At 42.0% G+C, this 16876-nt stretch overlaps 1 protein-coding gene across 2 annotated transcripts in view; it reads right to left on the reverse strand.

The window, feature by feature from the left end:
• Positions 1–695: 695 nt before the first annotated feature.
• Positions 696–16876, reverse strand: part of LOC109900318 (protein lin-9 homolog) — a 42835-nt gene continuing 26654 nt past the window's right edge. For both annotated transcript variants that reach the window (XM_020496010.2, XM_031837542.1), the window contains 11 exons: positions 11117–11247; positions 10909–11034; positions 4115–4272; positions 3772–3905; positions 3323–3448; positions 3043–3144; positions 2875–2955; positions 2610–2735; positions 2126–2308; positions 1945–2042; positions 696–1771 (listed from right to left, as the gene is read on the reverse strand). In XM_020496010.2, the coding sequence (XP_020351599.1) occupies positions 1666–1771; positions 1945–2042; positions 2126–2308; positions 2610–2735; positions 2875–2955; positions 3043–3144; positions 3323–3448; positions 3772–3905; positions 4115–4272; positions 10909–11034; positions 11117–11247 (1371 nt within the window). In that variant the 3' untranslated portion in view covers positions 696–1665. The remainder of the gene's footprint in view (positions 1772–1944; positions 2043–2125; positions 2309–2609; positions 2736–2874; positions 2956–3042; positions 3145–3322; positions 3449–3771; positions 3906–4114; positions 4273–10908; positions 11035–11116; positions 11248–16876) is intronic.

Raw genomic sequence — 16876 nt, forward strand, 5'->3', positions numbered from 1 at the left:
CCAGGAAGGGTTGCCTTTGTCCATGAATCTCAACGGTGTTGCTGCAAACACCCCTGTGGCCCCGTTCACACAACCCTATAACCTAATGCCCCAAGAGATTCAGTCAGGAACTAATTCAGACCACCACTTCACACCAGGTGGAAGAAACGCATGTGAAGGCAACACTACCCAGGACAACGGGCAACCACATACACTCGACTATCCTTTGTGTTTATGATGCCAGGGAGGTGAATAGGAGCAAAGTTGAGCAAATGAGACTCGACGAGTTGAGCATTGCGGTTCCGTGCAACAACACTCATCTGTATCAAAGAAAATGGACATTACATCAAGTCTTTATACAACATAAGCGTTAGCACAGGGCCAAAACATGTCCTGGTTGAATATGACAACCTTCCCTCAAATGAAACCATTGGTCCAGAGATGAGTGGTAAACCCTCCAATTCAATCACAGAACAACTTCGGCAGGTCCTCTCCAAAGCATGTTAAGTCCAGCATCCTCAAGTGAAGACGAGACACCTTTGGCCACTCCTTTCCTATTTGTGCCAGTGAGGAGCAAGAGTATTCTGATGAGATTCAGAGTGCCATGTCTGGCTTTTGAAATTGTATGTACATTTTCTGTCACAGCAACAACAAAAAGTGGTGGGTTCTTAACTTCAAAATGAAATGTCAGTTTGTTATAAAGAAACACTAGCAGATTTAAATAAATATTTTAATTATCTTCGTTTGCAAACATGCAAAATAAAATATATACGACATTTAATGTACCAGCACTGTGTACAAATGCATGTAATCGGTTTGCTTTGCTATATGTTTAATACAAAATGACAGCAAGGAATATTTACAATTGCCCTGGGGCATTCCCATATACAGATTTACACAACCAATTATGAAATGGAGAAATTCTGGTAACAAACTTTACCAACTCAGTTTTGTGTTTGAAATTTGGTTACATCAGTGATGTAGGCCTGATGTGAGCTTTCAGCAACAGCAATGTCCTGTTCGAGACTGTCAAACCTCCTATTACAAAAATCTCTTCAGTGCACACAAAATTACAAAAGCCATCTTTGAGTATGTTACAGAAATGTTGATGATAAATCCTAGTAATCATAAAGGCATTCTACATATATCCACAATAAAGAAAATGTACAAAACATTCTTTAGCCTCCCCTGTGCTTACTACCAGTTGAGTAAAGGAACACAAAACATTGACTCAAAGGGAAGCTCCAATTGTTATATCACTCAAAAATAAATAAATAAATATGGATTATTATAGAAACTGTTTAACGTACATGAGACTATAGAATCATCTACAACAGGAAATGTACGTGAATTCCCGCAATGACCAAAATCTAGTTTAGAGACCAGGGCAATTTTTTGACATTAAAATGTCAGTTTTCATTATAGTAAACAAATCATTTTCAAAAGACATCCACAATAAAAGTGGACGACAGACTGATAAAAGTGGACGACAGACTGATATTTCCCCACAACCTAAAAAATTCATGTTGAACCAGATCATTTCAGTGGGGCCTTTCTTGGAGGGAAGTTAGGGGATCCACAAAGGACATATTTTCTTTCAGTCATTCGAGATGGTGTGTGTGTGTGTATGTTCCACTTAGTTGGTGCTGACCAGGCTGCTCTCGGTGTGTGGTAATGATGCCGGCTTCAGACCGTGTTGGTGTTGTTGGCTGCAAAGGCATGCAGGTTTCCCAGCTGACTCAGGCCACTCTGGATGTGTGCTACGTGGATCTCTACGTTGTTCTGGAAGCAACTGCACAGACAAGACACACACATTTTGACCATGTGAACATGCACCCGTCATCTTGGCCATATTTATAGACCTTTCTCTGAAGACTTCTATCACAGCCATCCATCTCCCTGCATAACTCTAAATAGGACAAAACATTGGGGCAGAGAATGAGTGTGATATGTAGAGGCACTCACCTGAGGTTGGAGGGGTCTATTGAGCTCTTTATGTCATTCAGAGAGTCCGTCAGTGATTTAAATTCAAAGGAGTTCAGGTCTCCTCCCTCAGCCAGACACTGGAGCACAAACAAATACATGATCAGGCAAACAAATAACTTGAGTAGGGCTGTGAGGCTGCGTGTGTGTACCTTACACTAACCTTGATCTGAAGCAACAAGGCGGTGAGGCCTGAGATGAGGTGTGTGAGGCTGGAGTTAGAAACACACTGCTGGTCGTCGCGGAGGGAGTTGGTCTGCTGCACTATCTCCTTGGCCTCTTCCTCACAGTGCTGACGCAGCTCTGTGGGCCGGTCTGCAGGCGCCATGCCCTGATCTGGGGCCAGCTAGAGAGGGCGCAGGGACATAGATACTTAGATTCATGTTGTTGCAAAACTGTTCTGGGAGCAGCTGAAGAGAAAGAAGTTCATATAAGCTTTGGAAACAAAAACACATTTTATTTACATTATTATTAAGACGCCCTTTCGCTGATGACAATCTAAAACAACTATTGCTGATGTTTTGCTAGTCTTCGGTATGTCTTCTCACTAAGTACCCTCACAAGAGGCTTGGCTACATGCTACACATTTAGCTGCAAAACTATCAAATATAGCCCATTTATTTGATGAGCCCGATATAAGTCCTCACCTTGCAGCAGAACTGCTGGACCTCGTGCAGCACCTTGTTCAGGTCCTTATTGAGCTGCTCCAGCTCCAGGACTGTGGTGGCATAACGCTTCTGGAACTCCAGGTCTATAGGCATTGAGTATGACTTCTACAAAGACAAACACACATATCAATGTTAAGTGGTATACATTTACTTTTTGTCACTTATTTCCACATTTCTTTGACTGAATATACTGTCTTGAAAATATTCTGTTATAATATTGTTATAGAACTATCTATGACCATACCAGTTTTTCAGCCTCTGAGTTCATATCTTTCAAGTGCTTGATGTGTTCCTTCTTGATCATAAGGATCTTGGAAAGCCTCGTCTAGGAGATAGAGGGAGAGATTTTAGTGGGACATATTTACACTATGATATATGATCCTAGAGGCAAAGCCAAGACAAGAACACTCACCACTTGAACGAGGAACTTGACAGGGAATCCGCCGAGTGTACCCCCTTCAGCTCCGGAGAGTTTGCTTTTCCATGGAGACTGGCTGATGAGGGGGTCATTGTCCTGTCACAGGAATTGACGTGTCAATTCCAAATAAACAAAACAATATTCAATTTAAGGGTCTGTCATATTCATCTTATAGCAATAGAAGTACATAAACATTCCCCGTAATCTCACATGATCACAAATAAAACTGGAAAGGCAACTATAATGTGCACTGAAGCCCTTGTTTCATGCTTACCATGAGGATGGGTGTGGTGGCAGAGGGGTACGTTTCCCTAGGTGGGGTCATGAAGTTCTGGAAGCGGGAGGGTCTCTGTTTCTGGGCAAAGGCTGAGATGGGCATGGTCTCGTTAGGCTCGTTACTCTGGAGAGGGAAGAAACACAACAGATACTTTAAATGAACTCTAGCTGGTAATGCAATAAATCACCATGGTATTTTTACTATTTGATATTTTTAATATCTTGTACATGTTCCCTCCCTTGCTGCTAATTTTCCTAAAGCATATGAGCGTGATCGAGGAAGAAAAATGTATCGTCTTCTAGGTTGGTAATGCTTTCTTGGGGCTTGGACAAAACTGCTAGTGATGGCCAAAGACTTATGTGTTTGTGTCTGTGATGTCTGATGAGGATAGAATCCCGGTTCTAACATAATGCTGAATGAGTGTTATGAAGGCTAGGCAGGCATACCAACACTTCGTAGTCAGGCACAGTGTGTGTGCCCAGCCCATTCCGGTCAAAGGTCACACGGTAAGTGTCAGCGCCTGTATCCACAGCATCAATCTGCCCAGTGAACAGGCCGTCATGGACTCCCCTGAGACGAGCTGGAATACACACAGACATAATCAATACTCAAAGCTGGCTGCACATACAAAAACAAGGAAATCTAAATCTGGAGATATTTGCAGGTGACTTTGGTTGCTATGGCTACAGGTTTGTGGATATTTTACAGGTGACTATGATAGCTACTTTTAGGGTAAGGGCTGCTGATATTTAACAAGTCACTTTGGTTGCCATGACAACAGTGTTGTACCAGTGACTTTGGTTCCTATGACAAGCAGCAGGGGAATCTCATCGGGGAGGTCTTTGCAGTGTGACACGTCGGCAAGCTTTCTCTGCTGCAGCAGACGCATCTTCTGCCTCTTCTGCCTCAGTGCAGTCCGCTCCTCCGAAAAGAATGCAGATGAACACCTAGAGGGGAACATTTAAGTTAATTACAGACACAAATAACTGGTACACTTGATGTGCATCAAAAAGAAAACCCCCCAAAATGTTTCATTAGATTCCATTGCATTTCCCAGAGATCCATGGTGTCCATAAAGAGAAGCCAGTTCAGAAAGGGAACCTGAGTACCCACCTCAACTTAGATTATTACTAACATCTAATTGGTGCAATCACGCCTACCTTACTTGGCGGCCCACTTAAGCTGAACGGTTCTGCTCACACATCCTGCTGCTACTGCTAGTATGCTGCAGCTAGCGGTTCATCGCCATGCTGCCGCTTTATGATACATTTTCTTAGTGAATGCTCGCTAGCTGTGTTTTAACCTCACACGCATGGTTCAATATGCTCATGATGAAATGTATGGCTGCTGCAGGGGATGTCATTGATTGTGAGGATCAACTATGTTGCTGCATGAATGTTGTCCATCAATAGCCAGCTACAAACTAGCTAGCTTTGTATAATTAGTCGTCTCGGGAGTAGCCTATCATATAGCCTACTTTGTTCCCAATGCCAGATTTCAGGAAGTCTGTGCGCTCGGTGAACTCACACCCCATCATGGAGAATCATCCCTCGTCCATACAATTAGAAAGTAGCCAATGCTAGGACAGCTATAGAGGCCTAGGCGTTGATATTCCATGAGTGAGGAGCAATGCTTTCTGATCAGGAGCAGGAGATGGTACTTATGGCGATTCGATAGTATTTCAGTCTCTATACAGTCAGTCATTTGTTTAGTGTAGCATCAATATCGAAAGTAGCCTAACTATCACTGCATGTCGTGCACCTCACGAGACTGCTGATACGGTGCCTTCCAGCAATATTCTACATTTTAGGGAACATCCCAATCACATTAGTTATTGTGACTTGCGCCGGCAGTCACATTGTAAATGTTGTACAAATGATTTCTAACTATGGTTATTATTCTTTGTAACCTTTTTCCCTGGTACATTTTAAAGCTAGAAAGGCATTCAAAGGAACTTGCAGACTGGTCTGGATTAGTGTACTTGTATAGCTACACTTCTGCTGCTTTTCTGCTCTATGCATAGTCACTTCACCCCTACCTACATGGACACATTACCCCGACAAACCTGTACCCCCTGTGTATAGCCTCGTTATTATTTTATTGTATTACTTTTAATTAGGTAAATATTTTCTTAACTCTTTCTTGAACTGCACTGTAAGCATTTCACAGTAAGGTCTACACTTGTTGTATTTGCAGCATGTGACAGTTTGATTTGATCAAATCAGGAGTGTCTGCTAGCACATTTGTGCATACTGTTTCACGAGTCACACTATTGGCATACATTTTACAGCATAGTTTCAGACAAAGTAGTTACATTTACTTCATCCTTATCTGCAGCAGTAGGTTTAGGCTGATTTATTAGCCAGGTTTAAGCATGCATTTTACATATGTAGTCCTTCCCGTCGGTCCATCTTTGCATTCTATTAGTATTTTTCGAGTGACAGTTTTGTGACTCTTTTCTAATTATATCTGCTATTGTATGCTAATTTTAGTGATTGTTTCATTCTAGTAATCATGCATTAGCTACTGTTATTAATTCATTTAGTTCTATCAAGCGTTTTAGGCTTCAACACTTATGCTGTGGGGAATGATAACACATTCAGGTTGTAGCTAATATTCTTTGCTTCATTATCTACACACAGTACTGCATAAATGGAATGGCTGCCGATATTGCTTGCTCCTACTTTCATGGGAGCATGTGCATGGTTTGGCTCCGTATCCATGATCTAATTCATGCATGAGCTAATTCATGCATTTCTTGTTACGTCTTGTATGATCTGCACATAGTCGTTATGGCATGGTTGCTATTATTGCTATTGCCAATAGCACACGATGTTGTGGTGACAGATGCCAACACTGTCTACCCCTCAATAGCATCTGCTTGGAGCATCGCAGTACGATGGCACACATCATTTTAGGATAGTGGTAAACAAGTTTACGTGCATTATCATGCATGCTTGTACATGGTGCGTATGCAAGGCATCTAATACCCTGATGCCGCTCACACTGCTACAGTCATTGTAGTGGAGCATGACTCATATCTACCACCGTTGTGCTGGCCCAAATGCTGCGGGCTACTACACACACTGTTCAGCAGTCGAGCAGCGTGATATCTTGTGCTACTCGGATGGCATAAGGCTGTCGTCAGCTAAACTTTTCTGGGTCTTTCCATCATTAAGAATATTTTCACAGAGGTAGTTTCATTTGAAATAGTTGCTACTGCCTAACCCAAACCATAAGCTTTCTTCCTCAGATTTCAAGTTATCACCGTATACCTTAGTGGGGAAGCTGACGCTTTATAGCTGTGAGATGACCAATTAAGGCTTGCTATAGTTTCAGCTGTGTTGGATGAGCAGTTGATACTAGCATTACCTAGCATGCGGTTGGCTTGCTAAACACCCATATGGCGATTAGCTGTTAGCGATCAAGCAATATGCTGTGAGAGTATGGAATTTGAAATCATGGTAATTAGCCAGGCCAATGTACACAGTAACCGACATAACCTTTCAAAAGAAACACATGGCTTTTCATTGCAACTTCACTATAACCATGACACTTCGTTATTATCAGTAGCATTTTATTCATATTCAAGTTATAACCTCTAAATATTATTTTAATATACAAATGAATAAAATGTCAGATTGGAGAGGAATTCGAATTTTGACGCACTAACTAAGTCCGATGCGAATTTTGACGTCACTAATGCTGCTGTAGTTATTCCATATGGCAATATGTTGTTAAAAGTGGTAAGAGGGGACACAGTAATGAGATAAAATTATATACTTCCGGAAAAATATGCTACTGAAAATATTAGGATATAGGCTAAGTATCCGATAGGATGAATCATGAATTTTATTGAAACGGAGCTTGGCTACGTTTCATTCAATTGCATCCATTTAATAAGAGAGCCAATGCAAAACTGGCACCTGTCGTCATTCCTCGTATATATGCTGACCCTGCAAAAAGAGACGAAGTCCAGACAGTCTAAGCTATTTTAGAAAACTTTATGAATGGACATAGAGAATAAGTGAACTTATACATGCACACCGACCCACCTAAAAGGACTCATCATTCAAAGTCACCTGCAGTGCATCACACTCAAGAACGGTGCCTTACCTTCAAATCCTTTCTGGAGAATATTTTTTTTGTCTACATTATAGAATAACGCTAAATCAATGTAGCCTATCATATAAATTGACAAGGAAATGTTAAACTCAGCAAAAAAAACATCCCCTTTTCAGGACCCTGTCTTTCAAAGATAATTCGTAAAAATCCAAATAACTTCACAGATCTTCATTGTAAAGGGTTCAAACACTGTTTTCCATGCTTGTTCAAGGAACCATAAACAATTAATAAACATGCACCTGTGGAACGGTCGTTAAGACACTAACAGCTTACAGACAGTAGGCAAGTAAGGTCACAGTTATGAAAACTTGGGACACTGAAGAGGCCTTTCTACTGACTCTGAAAAACACCAAAAGAAAGATGCCTAGTGTTCCTGCTCATCTGCGTGAACGTGCCTTAGGCATGCTGCAAGGAGGCATGAGGACTACAGATGTGGCCAGGGCAATACATTGCAATGTCCGTACTGTGAGACGCCTAAGACAGCGCTACAGGGAGACAGGACAGACAGCTGATTGTCCTCGCAGTGGCAGACCGCATGTAACAACACCCGCACAGGATCGGTACATCTGAACATCACAACTGCGGGACAGGTACAGGATGGCAACAACAACTGCCTGAGTTACACCAGGAATGCACAATCCCTCCATCAGTGCTCAGACAGGCATACAAGCCCTATTGCGGACAGTTGTAAGGCAGGTCTTCACCAGACATCACCGGCAACAACATCGCCCATGGGCACAAACCCACCGCCGCTGGACCAGACAGGACTGGCAAAAAGTGCTCTTCACTGACGAGTCACGGTTTTGTCTCATCAGGGGTGATGGTCGGATATGCATTTATCATCAAAGGAATGAGCGCTACACCGAGGCCTGTACTCTGGAGCAGGATCGATTTGGAGGTGGAGGGCTGTCATGGTCTGGGGCGGTGTGTCACAGCATCATCAGGCTGAGCTTCTTGTCATTGCAGGCAATCTCAACGCTGTGCGTTACAGGGAAGACATCCTCCCCCTTCATGTGGTACCCTTTCTGCAGGCTCATCCCGACATGACCCTCCAGCATGACAATGCCACCAGTCATACTGCTCGATCTGGGCATGATTTCCTGCAAGACAGGAATGTCAGTGATCTGCCATGGCCAGCGAAGAGCCCGGATCTCAATCCCATTGAGCACATCTGGGACCTGTTGGATCGGAGGGTGAGGGCTCGGGCCATTCCCCCCGGAATGTCCGGGAACTTGCAGCTGCCTTGGTGGAAGAGTGGGGTAACATCTCACAGAAATAATAGGGCAAATCTGGTGCAGTCCATGAGGAGGAGATGCACTGCAGTACTTAATGCAGCTGGTGGCCACACCAGATTCTGACTTTTGATTTTGACCCTCCCTTTTGTTCAGGGACACATTATTCAATTTCTGTTATTCACATGTATGTGGAACTTGTTCAGTTTATGTCTCAGTTGTTAAATCTTATGTTCATACAAATATTTACACATGTTAAGTTTGCTGAAAATAAACGCAGTTGACAGTGAGAAGACGTTTCTTTTTTTGCTGAGTTTTGAAACAGTTGTGATAGGCACGAAGATTTAATTGACAACTATTAGAAAATAGACAAATGCACACAACCTGTCCATAGCCTAATGATCAATTTTAGTGAAGCAGTGGGTGGCTATGATGACACTACATTTTAATTTAAGTGAGCGCTTTATCTAAATCTGTGCAAACACTTACTGATATTTTTTGCATTAATATATTAACTTCTAATTTACACATCTTGGTTTTCTTCACTGTTCGCTTCATGCGCAATTCACGTACTGAATCTCCACCGGCCTCTCTCTAGCTTTTAAATGAGTAGTGTATATATAGACAATGAACAGCAAAATTGTTTAAACTTTTTCTAAAAACAAATAGGCCTAGTCGCACTTTTTCTATAAACCCAGAATCTCTAGTTGCACAGCTAGCCTTAGACCACTGCGCCACTCGGGAGAGCCATATCCTTTCTCTTAGTTGTCTGTTTCCTTGCACTCGTTCTGTGAGTGAGCTTCTGAGGAGGCGAGGCTAATCAGCCGTGTCGACACTCCCAACTTGGATAGGAGGGCCGTGTAGACAACCGGTGACTTGAAAAGAATAACTGGGTGGCCCTGCTTGAATTCACCTTCCTAGATACAGTAATCAACCATAGCATTGATTGTTAAAAGGTTCCTTTGTCTTCCTCAAACTCGTGTTGCGTTTCGCGGCTGCAGCGCATGGTCAACTTAGTCTGATATGTACATTCTTAGCGCACATGTTTTATACCCTCGGGTCAAAAGGGCAGTTTCCGTCTTTATGACATGCTCTCTGGGTTCCCTGGGTTGTAGCTAGTTACAAGGCAAGGTATTAGAACTTACTATGATCTCGTTTAGACAACTAAAATCACAGTTCTCTTTGATCTGGATATTTTCTACACAACAAAAAGGATGTAAGCATCATATACAAATAATAACTCTTCAAGTAACATTTTTGTTATAACGTCTTCATTTAAGTTTTAATGACAGCACAAAAATCGACATTCATTTTCATATTCCATCTATCATTGTTTTACCACCATTTTGGCTGAAATATAATGTTCAAAGGTCAATTTATTTGATGTTCTGGCATTTTGGGCTGTAAACTCTTCCTAAGGCACACAGACATTCCAGCCTCTCACGTTACAGACCAGAAGGGTTGGGCTGCTGCCTTAAAATTTACGATGGGTGTGAGATCATAAACCCCTCAACCAATCCCTCTATACCTTTCCACCTGTGCGGGAGGAAGAGATCTCTCTGTAGAACCATGATCCACTGTAATCTGATCCTCATAGGCCAGACACAACCTTGATATGGTAGAATGACTTAGCTGGATCATTTGATAATATCTAAATAGTGCTTTCTGCCGTAGCTACACAGTATTCTGGCTCTGCTGTTTTGGGGGATTGGTATAGTTTACCACATTCACTGCTTGTAGTTAATTGTATATATTGATGCTGAAGGAGCAGAGCCTATATCGACAAGACCTGCATTATTCAATAAATGGTTAAACATGTTTCTGCATGGTGTATCATTGGTGGCTAGGGATCAGTGTTTTCCACAAGTACATAACCAGCCAGGCCACCCCCGGGTTAAACATTTTTAGCAGAAGGAGCTCTATTTTGGTGGCCTCTGGTACATTCTAATGCCTTGATTCCATCCGAAATACACAGCAAAATTATTGAATACTTTATCAAGTTTACCTCCCAGATTGGATATATTAGTAGTGGTATTGTGTAGAAAGACATGACTTCACAATTTAAATGACAGAAAATGTATGAACTTAGTGAATTTTTTGTTGTTTTGGACATGGTCTAGGCCTATATGATCAGGACAATGTTCTATGTAAGAGAGCTTTGAAATAAAAATCTGATTTGGAGGGCCAAGCTTTGAAAAGAGAATATGCTATAATAATGAACAATACCGTCTGGGTTTTCCCATCAGTCTCCTGATTGTCCCCCACTCCACACGGATCAACTTCCTGGTCTTCAGGTTAGGAAAGGACTCTTTCAAACACAGGCAGAAGTCATTGTCTCCTTCAAATAAAGGTCTGGAAGGAGAAAAAGTTGGCAGCGCTCAATGGAATAAAGAACTTACAATAACTCACTGTGAAAGTATGTAATACAGCTTACCTGTCTATGTTAGAGTAAAACCACTCGTAGATGCACCATTTGTGTGCTTTTGGCAGTTTGAGGAGGTTTCTCAATCGCAGACCAATTCTCTGAGACACTTTCTTATCTGGGGTTGTCACATTAGTAAACTTCTACAAGTAAACATACCAAAACAAATGAACAAGAGTTAGAGACAATTAAGTTAGAGACATCTAGGTTAATCAGATCCTGACAAGTTTATCAATTATAGGCAATGATTCACATTACTTCCTCATGGTTTAAAAAAGGATATATGCAAATATACTAAAATGGTGGTGCGTTTTCTGTAACATTTTTAAAAACTTATTTCGTACATTTAAACTCAGTTTTTCACAATTCCTGACATTTAATCCTAGTAGAAATGTCCTGTCTTAGGTCAGTTAGGATCACCATTTTATTTTAAGAATGTGAAAATGTCAGAATAATAGAAAAGTGATTTATTTCAGCTTTTATCACATTCCCAGTGGGTCAAAAGTTCACATACACTCAATTAGTATTTGGTAGCATTGCATTTAAATTGTTTAACTTGGGTCAAACATTTCAGGTAGCCTTCCACAAGCTTCCCACAATAAGTTTCCTCCTGACAGAGCTGGTGTAACTGAGTCAGGTTTGTAGGCCTCCTTGCTCACACAAGCCTTTTCAGTTCTCCCCACAAATGTTCTATAAGATTGAGGTCAGGGCTTTGTGACGGCCACTCCAATACCTCTACTTTGTTGTCCTTAAGCCATTTTGCCACAACTTTGGAAGTATGCTTGGGGTCATTGTCCATTTGGAAGACCCATTTGCCACCAAGCCTTAACTGATTGCTTGAGATGTTGCTTCAATATATCCACATAATTGTCCTGCCTCATGATGATATGTATTTTGTTTTATGCCTCATGATGCTACCACCAGGTGCTTCACGGTTGGGATGGTGTTCTTTGGTTTGCAAGCATCCCCCTTTTTCCTCCAAACATAACGATGGTCATTATGCCAAACAGTTCTAATTTTGTTTCATCAGACCAGAGGACATTTCTCCAAAAAGTACAATCTTTGTCCCCATGTGCAGTTGCGAATTGTAGTCTGGCTTTTTTTACAGCGGTTTTGGAGCAGAGGCTTCTTCCATGCTAAGCTGCTTTTCAGGTTATGTCCATATAGGACTCGTTTTACTGTGGATATATAGATACTTTTGTACCCGTTTCCTCTAGCATCTTCACAAGGTCCTTTGCTGTTCTGGGATTGATTTGCACTTTTCGCACCAAGGTATGTTCGTCTCTAGGAGACCGAATGAGTCTCCTTCCTGAGCGGTATGACGGCTGCAGGGTCCCGTGGTGTTTCTCATGACCGCGCGTCACGAGCCCGTGGCTCTCTACCAGACCTCAGTCATTCCCCTTTCATTCAGCCCCCTTCATAGTAGAAGCATCAAACAATGTTCTAAAGACTGTTGACATCTAGTGGAAGCCTTAGGAAGTGCAAGATGACCAATATCCCAATATACCTTCAATAGGGGATGAGTTGAAAAACTACAAACCTTAGATTTTTTTCTCAGGTTTTTGCCTGCCATATGAGTTCTGTTATACTCACAGACATCATTCAAACTGTTTTAGAAACGTCAGAGTGTTTTCTATTTCTAATATACTAATAATATGCATATCTTAGCTTCTGGGCCTGAGTAGCAGGCAGTTAACTCTGGGCACCGTATTCATCCAAGCTACTCAATATAGCCCCCAAGCAATAAGAAGTTAAAGGCACAGTCAACTTAGTGTATGTAAACTTCTGACCCACTGGAATTGTGATACAGTGAATAAGTGAAATAATCTGTCTGGAAACAATTGTTGCAAAAATGTCTTCTGTCATAAACAAAGTAGATGTCCTAACAGACTTGCCAAAACTATAGTTTGTTAACAAGAAATTTGTGGAGTGGTTAAAAAAACTGGTTTTAATGACTCTAAATGTACATAATGTTGCCGCTACCGTCTCTTATGACCAAAAATAACTTCTGGACATCAGGATTGCGATTACTCACCACGGACTGGCAGAAACCTTTTTTCCCTTTAAAGAGCCCGACGCAAATGATATTCTGCTTTCTCTGAACAGGCACAGATCCCTGTGATTTGCATGAAGTGGTCAGATGAAGCAGATGCTAAGGTACAGGACTGTTTTGCTAGCACAGACTGGAATATGTGCCGGGAATCCTCCGATGGCATTGAGGAGTACACAACAGTCACTGGCTTCATCAATAAGTGCATCGATGACGTCCTCCCCACAGTCAACGTACGTACATACTCCAACCAGAAGCCATGTATTACATGCAACATCCGCACTGAGCTAAAGGCTAGAGCTGCCGCTTTCAAGGAGCGGGACTCTAACCAGGAAGATAATAAGAACTCTTGCTATGCCCTCCGACAAACCATAGAACAGGACTAATACAGGACTAAGATCAAATCGTACTACACCGACAGACACTCGTCCCATCTCGCCGAAGTGCTTTGAAAGGCTAAGCATGGCTCATATTAAAAACCATTATTCCAGAAACCCTAGACCCACTCGAATTTGCATACCGACCCAACAGATCCACAGATGCTGCAATCTCTATTGCACTCCACACTGCCCTTTCAAACCTAGACAAAAGGAACACCTACGTGAGAATGCTATTCATTGACTACAGCTCAGCGTTCAACACCATAGTGCCCTCAAAGCTCATCACTAAGATAAGGATCCTGGGACTAAACACCGTCCTCTGCAAGTGAATCCTGGACTTCCTGATGGGCCGCTCCCAGGTGGTGAGGGTAGATAGCAACATCCGCCACGCTGCTCCTCAACACAGGGGCCCCTCAGGGATGCGTGCTCGGTCCCCCTGTTTCTCCCTGTTCACTCACGACTGCACGGCCAGGCACGACTCCAATACCATCATTAAGTTTGCCGATGACACAACAATGGTAGGCCTGAGCACCGACAATGACGAGACAGCCTATAGGGAGGAGGTCAGAGACCTGGCCGAGGGGTGCCAGGACAACAACCTCTCCCTCAACGTGATCAAGACAAAGGAGATGATTGTGGACTAAAAGGAAAAAGAGGACTGAGCACGCCCCCATTCTAATCAACTGGGCTGCAGTGAAGCAGGTTGAGAGCTTTAAGTTCCTTGGTGTCTACATCACCAACAAACATGGTCCAAGCACACCAACAGTCGTGAAGAGAGCATGACAAAACCTATTCCACCTCAGGAAACTAAAAAGATTTGGCATGAGTCCTAAGATCCTCAAAAGGTTCTACGGCTACATCAAGAGCACTGGTTGCATCCCTGCCTGTTATGGCAATTGCTCAGCCTCCGACCGCAAGGCACTACAGAGGGTAGTGCTTACGGCCCAGTACATCACTGGGGCTAAGCTGCCTGCCATCCAGGACCTCTATACCAGGCGGTGTCAGAGGAAGGCCCTAAAAATTGCCCAAGATTCCAGCCACCCTAGTCAGACTGTTCTCTCTGCTACCACACGGCAAGCAGTACCGGAGTGCCAAGTTTAGGTCCAAGAGGCTTCTAAACAGCTTCTACCCCCAAGCCGTAGGACTCCTGAACACCTAATCAATTGGACACCCAGACAATTTGCATTGACCCCCCTACACCGCTGCTACTCTCTGTTGTTATAATCTATGCATAGTCACTTCAATAACTCTACCTACATGTACACATTACCTCAACTAACCAGTACCCCCTGTATATTTAGTCTTGCTATTGTTATTTTACTGTTACTTTAATTCATTGTTACTTATATTTCTTATTATTATCATCATCTTTTTTCTTTAAAAAAAAACTGCATTGTTGATTAGGGGCTCGTAAGTAAGCATTTCACTGTAAGGTGGTTGTATTTGGCGCATGTGACTAATTTGATTTGAAGAGAGTAGAGGTCGACCGATTATGATTTTTCAACGCCGATACCTATTATTGGAGGGCCAAAAAAGCAGATACCGATTAATCGGCCAATATTTTTTATTTTATCTGTAATAATGACAATTACAACAATACTGAATGAACACTTAACTTAATACATCAATAAAATCAATTTAGCCTCACATAAATAATGAAACATGTTCAATTTGGTTGAAATTGTTTTTGCACCAAGTGTTGGAGAAGAAAGTAGAAGTGCAATATGTTCCCTGCTCAGAACATATGAAAGCTGGTGGTTCATTTTAACATGAGTCTTCAATATTCTCAGGTAAGAAGTTTTAGGTTGTAGTAATTATAGGACTATTCCTCTATACCATTTGTATTTCATATACCTTTGACTATTGGATGTTCTTATAGGCACTATAGTATTGCCAGTGTAACAGTATAGCTTCTGTCCCTCTCCTCGCCCCTACCTGGGCTCGAACCAGGAACACGTCGACAACAGCCACCCGATGCATCGTTACCCATCGCTCCACAAAAGCCGCAGCCCTTGCAGAGCAAGGGGAACAACTACTCCAAGTCTCAGAGCGAGTGACGTCACCGATTGAATAGCTATTAGTGCGCACCCCGCTAACTAGCTAGCCATTTCACATCGGTTACACCAGCCTAATCTCGGGAGTTGATAGGCTTGAAGTCAAACAGCTCAATGCTTGAAGCACAGCGAAGAGCTGCTGTCAAACTCACGAAAGTGCTGTTTGAATGAATGCTAACGAGTCTGCTGCTGCCTACCATCGCTCAGACTGCTCTATCAAATAGAGTTAATTATAACATAATAAAACACAGAAATACGAGCCTTTGGTCATTAATATGGTCGAAATCAGGAAACTATCATTTCGAAAACAAAATGTTTATTCTTTCAGTGAAATACAGAACCGTTCCGTATTTTATCTAACGGGTGGCATCCCTAAGTCTAACTTGGCAAGTCAGTTAAGAACACATTCTTATTTTCAATGACGGCTGAGGAACGGTGAGTTAACTGCCTTGTTCAGGAGCAGAACAACAGATTTTTACCTTGTCAGCTCGGGGATTCGTTTTTGCAACCTTCCGGTTACTAGTCCAACGCTCTAACCACCTGCCTTACATTGCACTCCACGGGGAGCCTGCGTGGCAGGCTGACTACCTGTTACGCGAGGGCAGCAAGAAGCCAAGGTAAGATGCTAGCTAGCATTAAACTTATAAAAAACAATCCATCTTCACATAATCACTAGTTAACTACACATGGTTGATGATATTACTAGTTAATCTAGCGTGTCCTGCATTGCATATAAATTGGTGCGGTGCCTGTTAATTTCTCATCGAATCATAGCCTACTTCGCCAAACGGGTGATGATTTAGCACTGTCGTTGCACCAAACCTAACCATAAATATCAATGCCTTTCTTTAAAATCAATACACAATAATATATATTTTTAAACCTGCATATTTAGTTAATATTGCTTGCTAACATGCATTTCTTAGAATTAGGGAAATTGTGTCACTACTCTTGCGTTCCGTGCAAGCAGTCAAGGTATATGCAGCAGTTTGGTCCGCCTGGCTCGTTGCGAACTGTGTGAAGTCCATTCATTCCTAACAAAGACCGTAATTAATTTGCCAGAATTGCACATATTATGAATTAACATTGGCGGTTGTACAATGTAACAACAATATTTAAATAAAGGTGTAAAATATATATATATATTTAATATATATATTTAATATATATATAAAAAACATTTTTTTAATGAAATAAAAATCGGTGTCCAAAAATACCGATTTCCGATTGTTATGAAAACTTGAAATCGGCCATTCCGATTAATCGGTCGACCTCAAGAAGAGAGACT

This window comes from Oncorhynchus kisutch, linkage group LG12 (genome assembly GCF_002021735.2).
Source record: "Oncorhynchus kisutch isolate 150728-3 linkage group LG12, Okis_V2, whole genome shotgun sequence".
NCBI lineage: Eukaryota > Metazoa > Chordata > Actinopteri > Salmoniformes > Salmonidae > Oncorhynchus > Oncorhynchus kisutch.